The 10005-nt window shown below is 45.3% G+C and overlaps 2 protein-coding genes across 23 annotated transcripts in view; one reads left to right on the forward strand and one right to left on the reverse strand.

Moving 5' to 3' along the window:
- Window positions 1-8359, reverse strand: part of NINJ2 (ninjurin 2) — a gene marked incomplete at its 5' end in the record, with an annotated part of 91662 nt that extends 83303 nt beyond the window's left edge. The window contains 2 exons of one of the 3 annotated variants that reach the window (XM_083572434.1): window positions 314-374; window positions 1824-2051. Coding sequence is in view for 1 of the 3 variants with exons in the window: in XM_083572432.1 (XP_083428558.1) it covers window positions 4930-4989; window positions 8107-8359 (313 nt within the window). Of the gene's footprint in view, window positions 1-313; window positions 375-1823; window positions 2052-4929; window positions 4990-8106 lie in introns of those variants that run through there. The other 2 variants (XM_083572432.1, XM_083572433.1) reach the window with 2 other exon arrangements.
- WNK1 (WNK lysine deficient protein kinase 1) overlaps window positions 8270-10005 on the forward strand; it is a 107001-nt gene continuing 105265 nt past the window's right edge. For all 20 annotated transcript variants that reach the window (XM_083572190.1, XM_083572179.1, XM_083572192.1 and 17 more), the window contains exon 1: window positions 8270-9986. In XM_083572190.1, coding sequence (XP_083428316.1) covers window positions 9204-9986 — 783 coding nt within the window. In that variant the 5' untranslated portion in view covers window positions 8270-9203. The remainder of the gene's footprint in view (window positions 9987-10005) is intronic.

The following is a 10005-nucleotide window of genomic DNA, read 5'->3' on the forward strand; positions in this document are numbered from 1 at the left end:
ATGCTTCTTATTCTGCCTGATATTCTACTGTTTTTATTTCTCTCTATGCATTGCTTTGGGAGAGCCTGGCCTTGAAAAGGAACAAATAAATAACCTGAATAAATGGAATAAGGTGCAGAAGCCATACTCCCTTTTGCCTCTGGCTACCCTAAATTTATGGACACTTTGAGTCAGATTAGAATTTTGTTAGCATTAATAGCTACTGAATGGTTAGAAAAACATTGATATGTTATAAGGTAGTTAACACCTGCAGTGATTCCTGCCAGTTTTTACAGTCACATTTTCCTATTTTTCAAAAGTGCTGTTGTTTCACCTGTTTCTTTAGGCAGCCGGGGTGGGGAGTAATCCTAAAAGGGGAAACAGATTGACTTGATCTGAAAGGGAAAACAAATAAATCATGTATTCATAGATTTCTGAGCAATAAAACTTGCAAATTATTAAAACATGTTGTTAGAGCAAAAAAAAAGAGTGAAGGAATTGAATTTATTACAGCATCTTTAATCAATTTATCGCCTGATTTTGCTATTTTCCCTTTCCCATAATAATATCTTATTTGTGGGCAGTATTTATTTAAGTTATGAGACGAGGTGCTCAGAGCTTCCTAGAATAGCTGGAGAGCTTTAAAGTTGCAATGTTTTTAGAGGTACTTTAGAGAAGCCATCCTGCTTTCTGATTTAATCCCAGAATGTCCCACTTTTTCTTAGGATGTCCCTATTTTCATTGGAGAAATGTTGGATGGTATGGAGTTACCCAATTTCCGAGCCATCTGAAGGCAATCCTGCATAGGGAAGTTTTTAAAAAATGTTTTATTATTTTTTATATATGTTGGAAGCTGCCCAGTGTGGCTGGGGCAACCCAGTAAGATATGTGGGATATAAATAGTAAAATTATTGTGATGGAATGGGGTGTCCCTATTTTCATCTGAGAAATATTGAAGGGCATGTGAGCCTGGCAGAGGGAAAACAAGCCTCTAACAAATCATTTGACTTACCCTTTTTGCTAGTGTAACTTCCAATGGGTTTGGCATATTACTAAGCTGAAAGGAGTTTGGAATAGGAGTAAGTCTCCCTTGCCCAAAGCATCCTTTTTCCGGGTTTTACACTAGTCTCAGCTGAGAGTGCTTTGACTGAGCTGGAATGGAGGCATTATACCACTGTTATCTCTGGCTGAGCCAGGTTGAGGGAATTCAGTCAAGGCAGCCCCAGTTGATCCATTTATTCCCAATATATATTGGGTTCATATTGGTCCCTTTAAAAGTGCATCATTAAACAGTTATATTCTCCATTCCTTCATCTATTCTTTCCCTAATAGGGTTTTCCTTTCCCTGTGAATCTTGAGTATAGTGCAGCTGGAAAGTTAAAAGCTCTCTTCAACTTAAATGGGAAAAGAGGTCTCGACAAATTTGAAAGAACAAGCATCCCACTCAGATACCTGAGGCAAATGAAAATCTAGAGCAAAAAGCTGTTTACAGCCCACACCCATGATTCCACAAGAAATATTCACTCTACAGACAAATACACCACAGGCATGAATGGGCATGAGGATTCTGTAAACTATCCAAATTGCAATTATTAACTGCTGTACAAAGGAAACAAGGAAGAATGCCAGTAAAGCTGCTGCTGTTGCCATTTTAAAATACAATGTAAGATGTAATGAAACAAATAGTTTTAATTTATCTCTGGTAAAGTTTTGTTTTTAAAGTGATTTGGCCACCATCAGCAGCTGCATATACTTTAAATAAATGTGCAATTTCTCAAGGGTGCTGAGAATTATTTCTTGTAAGTCCTTACTCCATGCCCACTGCCACATAACTACAGTCGTACCTTGGAAGTCGAACAGAAGCTGTTCTGGAAGTCCGTTCGACTTCTGAAATGTTCAACTTCCAACGTGCAGCTTATGATTGGCTGCAGGAAGTCACACCGGACGTCCTGCTTCCAAAAGAATGTTTGAAAACTGGAACACTCACTTCCGGTTTTCGATCATTTGAGAGCCGAAACATACGAGTTCTAGGGCATTTGAGAACTGAGGTATGACTGTACTGTTCTTCTATGTTTCCCTGGAGAGACAAAATCCCTATGAACTATAATGCCCTTACTTATTTAAATTGTCCTTCCACACAGCATCGTTTCCTAAATTACATGATTTATGGTCAAAAGCTTAGTGGTATATAAAACAACAGTGTCTCATATATTTTACATATTGATCTTGCATCTTTATTCTAGCTAAAGTCCTACCTTCCAATGGCTACACAAGCCTTAGTAACTAGAACCTTTTTGCTAAAATCTAAAAAATGCTGTGCCCCAAAACCACAGACTACAAGCCTCCTTCTATGTGGTTCGTTCAAATTAAATTCTGTTTTATGTGTAACTTTCAGCCTCAATGCTTCCTAGAAAGAGGTATTGCTGCTAGTATTTTATTCCTCCCTGTTCTCCTGCCAGCAATACAAAGATTTAATGATCTATTTGTAGACTTGTCAGGTATCACAAGATCTAAACAGTTACTGCAGGCTAGGGCCATTAGAGCTGTTCCAAATTATTCTTACAGCCCATCAGAGTTTAGAAAGCTGCAAGGGAAAGCAGTGGAAAAGTTACTTCCTCCTTTATGGAAATGGGGGCAGGGAGAAAGACATTTCCACTTCCATTCATACATTCTTCTGCAATTACCATCCAGTTAGCACATGCACAAAGCCAATGAGGTGCAGTGGCTAGAGTGTTAGACTAAGACCTGGAAGACTAGGCTTCAAATCCTGGGTGACCTTGGGCCGTTCACAGTCTCCCAGCCTAACCTACCTCACAGGGTTGTTGAGAGGATAAAAATGGGGAGGGAGAACGATGTATACCACCTCAAGTTCTTTGGCAGGATATAAATGTAATAATAAATAAAATTCCTGGTGATTAGCACTATTGGCCAACATTAGGGAAGCAATTATTTCGGATTAATGGAACTTCCTTCTGAGTTCTGAGCAAGTATGCAAAGAATCAGGCCACACATTTTCAGGTCATAAGCTTGCTCATGCATGTTGCTCATATCTCTAAAAACAACATGGAAATAATTTGTACATGAGTTGGGAGGTGGTGAGCATGTAGAAACAGAAAATATGTCTTTCAGATTTTAATGTGTTGGCAGATATGAGTTTGGGTTCAGAAGAGGCGTGACTGAACCATTAACCAGTTACAGCAACTATATTTCATTTCTGATCACGCTTCAGAAAATGCTTACAAATCAATAGTAAGCTTGGGGAAGGAAGAACCCCAAGGTGTGACAATGCCAAAATAATTTGTCTATGGATTTAAGGGTTACAGATCAGCACTGTGATAGCCTGAAGGTTTTTAGTATTTGTTTTACAAAATGTGTACACAGAGCTAACTTGTTAAAACTAGAATCCTAAACACCCTTGCTACAGAGTAAGCCTGATTAAACTCAACGAGGCTAACTTTCAACTGTATATCTCTAGGATTGCCTGGCACTGCCACTGCCACTGGCACTGCCACAATCCCAAGCAGAGTTAGGTGCTCCTAAAACCACTGCTTTCAATGGGCTTAGGCATGTTCTCACCTCTCAAAAAGGTACAGACTTGAATACAAAGGCTGGTCCTTGACTATGTAAAAGAGGTGACACACATGCAACAAAATATTATATCCTGAAAAAGCTGACAGATAAATCCTGTTTTTAAATTATCATTATCATAACTTCTTCTCAAAAACCACTGTCTCAATGTGATTTACACATAAGAAAAAACAGTTAAAAGCACAAAAAAAGATGAGCTATGGTGGCTCCTTCAACAGGAATAATGCAGAAGAGGTGACACACGTGAACAAAATGTTATATTCTGAAAAAAGTTGCTATACTAGTGAATCCTGTTTTATTACCATTCATTTATTAATCTCCTTCTAAACCAATGCAATTTAAAAAGTTCAAAACACGAAAAAAACCAATATAAAAACTGACCATCTTCAATTTATAGACTAATGGAATTTGTTGCCCTTATGAGTGTCTCTAATGCAGGGCTAGGGAACCTTTTCCAGTCCATGGATAGAACCTTCCTACATCCAACATATGGAGCCTGCTGGAGGACACGTGCCAGTTCTGAGTGGGGCCAAAGGCCAAAAAACATTGGTGAAGCAAGACCACATTCCAGTCATACAAAATTGTGCACACATAGACACCTTAGCATCCTCAAGAGGCGTTGTCACAGTTTAAAGACACTTTCCAGCTGAGCAAAAGCATGCAGTAGGACTAGGAATGGGTTTGGCTTAGGAAGAATCCTGGAAGGCCACATTTGTCCCCTGGGCCTGAGGCTCTCCCACCCCATCCTAAGGAGACGATCAATGGCTACTAGCCATGATGGTTATACTCTGCTTCCACAGGGGGAAGCCGTATCCTGAATACCAGTTGCTGGAAACCACAGGTGAGAGCTCTTGCGTTTGGGTCCTGCTTGTAGGTCTCCCACAGCCATCTGGGTGGTCAGTATGAGAACAGGATGACTGGAATAGATGGGCCGTTGGCTTAATCCAGCAAGCTCTTCATATGTTTGCCTCATATTACACAGAGCTGGTAAGTCTAGGTGACTTTTAAGCACTTGCTTTCTTATTGTCTATTCTTCTAGTCAGTGCACCAGTCATCGAAAGAAAGTTCCAGTCAATAGACGTATAAAGAAGAATCAATTGTGCTTCCTTGCATTCACAGCCAAGTGTTGTTTTTTTGTTTTGCAGTGCTCCTTAAGTCATTGGTATTTGGCTGAATCACACAGATTGAGTTCAGAACTTAATATTTTGGATGCAGCACAAAGTTTGCTGATTTTTAAAGCATGCTAGTGTTATGAAGTATTTAATCAACACTGCAAAGCTGTTTAATATAATGTTAAAATGTTGCACATAATTAAAAGCTGGTTTTGAGTCAGTTCACAAAACAAAAGGCTTATTTACTCACAAAAGTCTAAGGGCTTCCTTGAGTTCATCGGGCTGCTCTTGTGAAGACAACAAAATATTTCTGAAAAAAAGAAGAAGAAACTTGGTATAGTTAAAACATTACACAAAGTGATATATGTTGTTTTCAAAAGTGTGAATTGGGTAGGTACACCTTTAAATATGCATGGAATGGAATTTCTCCCCCATCCCTAAAAAGCAACAACAAAACCAAAACCAGAATTGGGCCAAATATATGATAAGCAGCATCTAATTCAGAGGTCATCAGTCCTTGTGGAAAAGTGGACACACTTCAGATTTTGAGAGCATGCTATGAGTGTCGTGGGGGTGGGGACTGGCACAACACAAATGGCTGGGGGGGGGGCGTAGCATAAAACAGAACAAGAGAGATCAGTCATTGCTGCTCCCCCTTCACCCAGAAAACTGTAATGTTTACCACAGGAAGTTAGCCAAGTCTTGTTAGCCCTGATTTTGAAGATACAGCTGTTAAACAATACCTCTGTTTTCTTCAATGGCAGTCTTAAACTAAAGTCTGTTCTGTACCCACTCACCTAGGAGTAAGTCCTATTAAACACAAAACCTTACTTCTGAAGTAGTCGTGAATACCCCTACTGTACATTAACTCTACAGTGCAGTTAATTATTAATGAATGTTTGGACATCACCTTTTGCATCACAGGAGACATTAAGCTTCTTTGCAAAGTTTCCATATTTTGCATTTGCCATTTGGAGTGAAGATTCTTTAACATTCACCTGCACTTATTGTGTAGTAATACCTGCAGAAAATAACTGCTAGGGAGTTCCTGAACTCAGATGAATCCACTATAGGAATTAATGCATTGTTGTTGCTGGGAAAAAGGAGCAAAGTACAGAGATTCCAAGGACCACAAGAAAATAAGAGTGAAGCAGAAAAAGTTTACAAAAGGGGATGGGGATGGGGAGACCCTAGGTTTAGGATTTTCTGTGGCCTGGTGTTGAATTAGTTCACTTATGAATCTAACTTCACTAATAAACTAGGCATGAGCAGCTAGGCTGGCTAATTTCACTGAAATTGTTTAGAAGGCTATCAGTACATTTTGTTTCATAACTTACTTTCTAGGAGGGCTATAGAATAAGGTCCTACCTATCTGAACTATACTGTATATTTAAAGCAGAAACAATCATGGTTTTCCCCAAAGAATCAGGGGGACTGTCATTGGTTCAGAAACCTCTGTTCTCCTCCAAGAGATAGAATTATCAAAATGGTATAACAGCCTGTCCCCCTTTCCAGGAAATTCTGGGAATGGTAGCTCTGTGAGTACAGTATAGGGGTCTCCTAATTCTCACTACCTTTAATAAACTACAGTTCCCATGATTCTTTGACAGAAACCATTACCATTTAAAGTGGTCTGATACTGGTTTAAATGTATAGTACGGATGGGCCCTAACTTTTTAAATTATTATTATTATAATTGAAGCTCAGATTCTGGGGCCCCTGCCTTCACGCAACAATGAAGGCAATGAAGGCCCACAGTTGCTGAGTTGGTGACCCCTAATCAAATCAACCAATCAGTCCCCTCATAAAAAGATTCTGAAACTCAAATATTAATTAGGAGGATTGTTCCTGATTACACTAGGATATCACATCAGTTTCATTTGTAGTTTGCCACATGTGCTGATGGCTCAATTGCCCGTTTCACTGTGTAGAAATGCAGCAAGAAGCTGTTACTAGTCATGTTTTCCAGCCACATACACCATTAAAGACATACACATACATGGATTCATCCTGACTTAGGAAATTTCTCTTTTGTGAAGTGCAGGATATAAGCAGCTGCCTTGGGGTGGGGTAACATGTTCTGCAAGGGCTGTTTCTTCACTCACTAGGTAACCTATGAGCTGGAGTAGACAAATTCATGGAAGATAATAAGGCTTTTAGCCATGGTGTCTGTTGGAAGCAATAGCCCCAAATGCCAGTTGCTGGGAATCACAAATAGTGTGCTGTTGCCCTCAGGTTCTGTTTTCATGTTTCCCATAGGCTCATAGAAATTTAATAAATTAATAATAATAATAATGGTTGGAATTCGAAATTGTTTCAGCTGGGCACTGGCCTGAAGGGGTCATTGGCCTGCAACAGCAAGCTCCTCTTATGTTGTTAACTAAACCAACAACCAACCAAAGCAAACTATTGGCCCGCTTAAGATGTACAGCAGTACCTCGGGTTACATACGCTTCAGGTTACAGACTCCGCTAACCCAGAAATAGTGCTTCAGGTTAAGAACTTAGCTTCAGGACGAGAACAGAAATTGTGCTCCAGCGGCGCGGCGGCAGCAGGAAGCCCCATTAGCTAAAGTGGTGCTTCAGGTTAAGAACAGTTTCAGGTTAAGAACAGACCTCCGGAGCGAATTAAGTACTTAACCCGAGGTACCACTGTAATACTAAACCATGTGAATAATCAGAAGTGAACTGGTTTCATCCTGACCATATTTTGAGTTCTATCTAGTTCAATCCCTAACAATAAACCTCTCATTTAATTTAAATCAGAAAGTGGGTGAGTCTAACTGTTCACTCTGTTCCATGGAGCTTAATTCCAGGTAAATGTGAATAGAATTGCTTCCTAAACTAAAAAACCACGGACAGAATAGAATAGAATAGAATATCATTTATTACGGCCATAGGCCCATACAGGTAAAAACAACACATAAATAACAGCTTGTGCCGTAAGGAGAAAAAAAAGCAATCGCTGAAACACTACTATAACAATAAAATACTATAAAATGGAAAGGCATACTACGCCAACCACGGACAGATTTAGCTTACTTATTTAGGCTTTCTCACATAGCTCTCTAAAACCAGCGCCGGTGGCAAAATATGAAGTACGAAACAATTCTCCTGAGAAGCTGGGCTGTATAAAATTAAGGAAGGCACTTGTTCTCCTTTAAAGTTCACAGCTTCTGCTGGAAGTCCAAAGTAGGTGAGTTAAGCATGATGGGAAACTCCTTCGCTTCAGAATTCAACCCACTGATAATGGCTCCTTTCCTCTCTCTCCCCATCTCCCTTTACTACGCACTCTCCTCTGAGGCAGCGAACGGGGCGCGCGTGCGAGGGGAGAAAGCTTCCAAGTCCTCTGTGAAAGGAAAACTACAACTCCCACAGTTCCCTCCAATTCCTCTTCAACCCTCTCTGCCTGCGGTGCATCACGGGACCTGTAGGCCGCGCCGCGGCGGGCCGCTTCTGAGGCACCCGCGAACTACATCCCCCAGGCACCCGCGAAGGAGAAGCGGCGTTGACGCAGGCGCGGTGGAGTGCGGACGGAAAAAGGGGGCGTGGCCTCCGAGGCTTGCTGTCTCTGTGGCTCCCTGTGAGTGAGAGTGTGCGTGTGTGTCGGTTTCGGGTACAGTCGCCATTTAGCGCGGCGAGTTCCCCGGGGCTGGGAGAGGTGGCAGCGGGGAGGCCCATCCCCCACTCCCCTCAGGAGCCGCGAGCGAAAGGAGGACGGGAAGGAGCTGAGGCGGACGGGCGGGACGAGCTCGTCTTCCCTTCTTCGATTATAATATTACGAATTTCTGCCTCCTTCCCACACCCCGCCTCTCAGGCCAGCCACTCTCGCAGCGTGAGGCGCGCGGTGGCCTCCTCCTCCTCCGGGTGAGAGGAGCGAACGAGGGAAGGAGGGGCGGCGACGGCGGCGGGAGTCCCGGCATCGTGTGAGGGGACGGAAGGCGACTCTCCGGCGGCGGCGGCGGCTGGCTCTCTGACTGGACCGGACTCGAAGCAAGGAGCGGGCGGCGGGGCGAGGCAGAGCGCGCGCGGCCCCGACAGGGAAGGGCCTCGGCCAGCCCCGCACCCCACCCCGTCGGCTCGGGGCCTGCCGTGGGCTCCCGCCCGGCTCCTTCTCCGCCTTTCTCCTGCGACCCACCCCCCCGCTCCTTATCGGATCCCTCCTCATCTTCGCCGCTGTTTGCTGCTCCATGTCGGCCCCGCTGCTCGGCCCCCCGCTGCAGCAGGATGGATGCGGACACTGACCGCCTGCCGCCGCCGGCCCAGCCCGCTCTGCTTCCACAGCAGCAGCAGCAACAGCCGTCGCCGCTGCTGCCTTTCCTCCTCGCGGTGAGGAGCCTCCGGGAGCCTCCACTGCCGCCGCCGCCGCTTTCGCCGCGAGAGCAGCTCCTCGGCGCGCTCCCCGCCTTGCATTGACCCTCCTCGAGTCAGCTGCTGTTGCTGCTGCAGCAGCGGCAGCTGCTGGTGCTGCTCCTGCCGCCGCGGCTCCCGCGCCTTCGCCGCGCTTCCCTCCTCCTCCGGCACCATGTCGGGGGGCGCTTCGGAGACTCCCCGCTTCCTGGCTCCTCCGCCGCCCCCGCCCAAGAACGGCTCCAGCTCGGACAGCTCCGTTGGCGAGAAGCTGGGGGTCGCCGCCGCCGCCACCGCTACCGCCGGCACCGGGGACCCCGAAGGCTCGGAAGGCAGCGGGGCCCGCATCGAGGAGTATCGCCGACGCCGCCACACCATGGACAAGGACAGCCGTGGCGCGGCCGCCACCGAGCACCGCTTTTTCCGCCGGAGTGTCATTTGCGACTCGAATGCGACCGCTCTGGAGCTTCCGCGGCTGCAGCCCGCAGCGCCTCCCCCTCCTGCAGCCGCCCGAGGGAGCATCCCGCCCGTGCTGGGCTCGCCGCCGGAGTCTGTCATCCAGGCAGCATGTGCTTCTGTCACTGCTAGCCAGGCTCCCACGCTGCTCCTGCAGCAGGCACCCCCTCTGCCTCCACCCGCAGAGGGGCAGCCTGGTCAAGAGGCGTTGGTAACAAAGGACGTTGCCCCACTGCTGCTGTCCAAGGAGGATGGAATAGAGGTCACCCCACTGCCCCCTACCAGTACAGCGGGAACCACTGCCGTTTCTGCCCGGGATCTGCAAGAAGAGCGGACTAAACAGCAGGAAGATATTGAGGAGCTGGAGACCAAAGCTGTGGCCGTCTCCCCAGATGGCCGTTTTCTTAAGTTTGACATCGAGATTGGTAGAGGCTCCTTCAAGACTGTCTACAAGGGGCTGGACACGGAGACCACAGTGGAGGTTGCTTGGTGTGAGCTTCAGGTAATAGAAAGGTGTCAGC

The sequence above is a fragment of the Podarcis filfolensis genome (assembly GCF_964270895.1).
Source record: "Podarcis filfolensis genome assembly, chromosome: 10".
Taxonomy (NCBI): Eukaryota; Metazoa; Chordata; class Lepidosauria; order Squamata; family Lacertidae; genus Podarcis; species Podarcis filfolensis.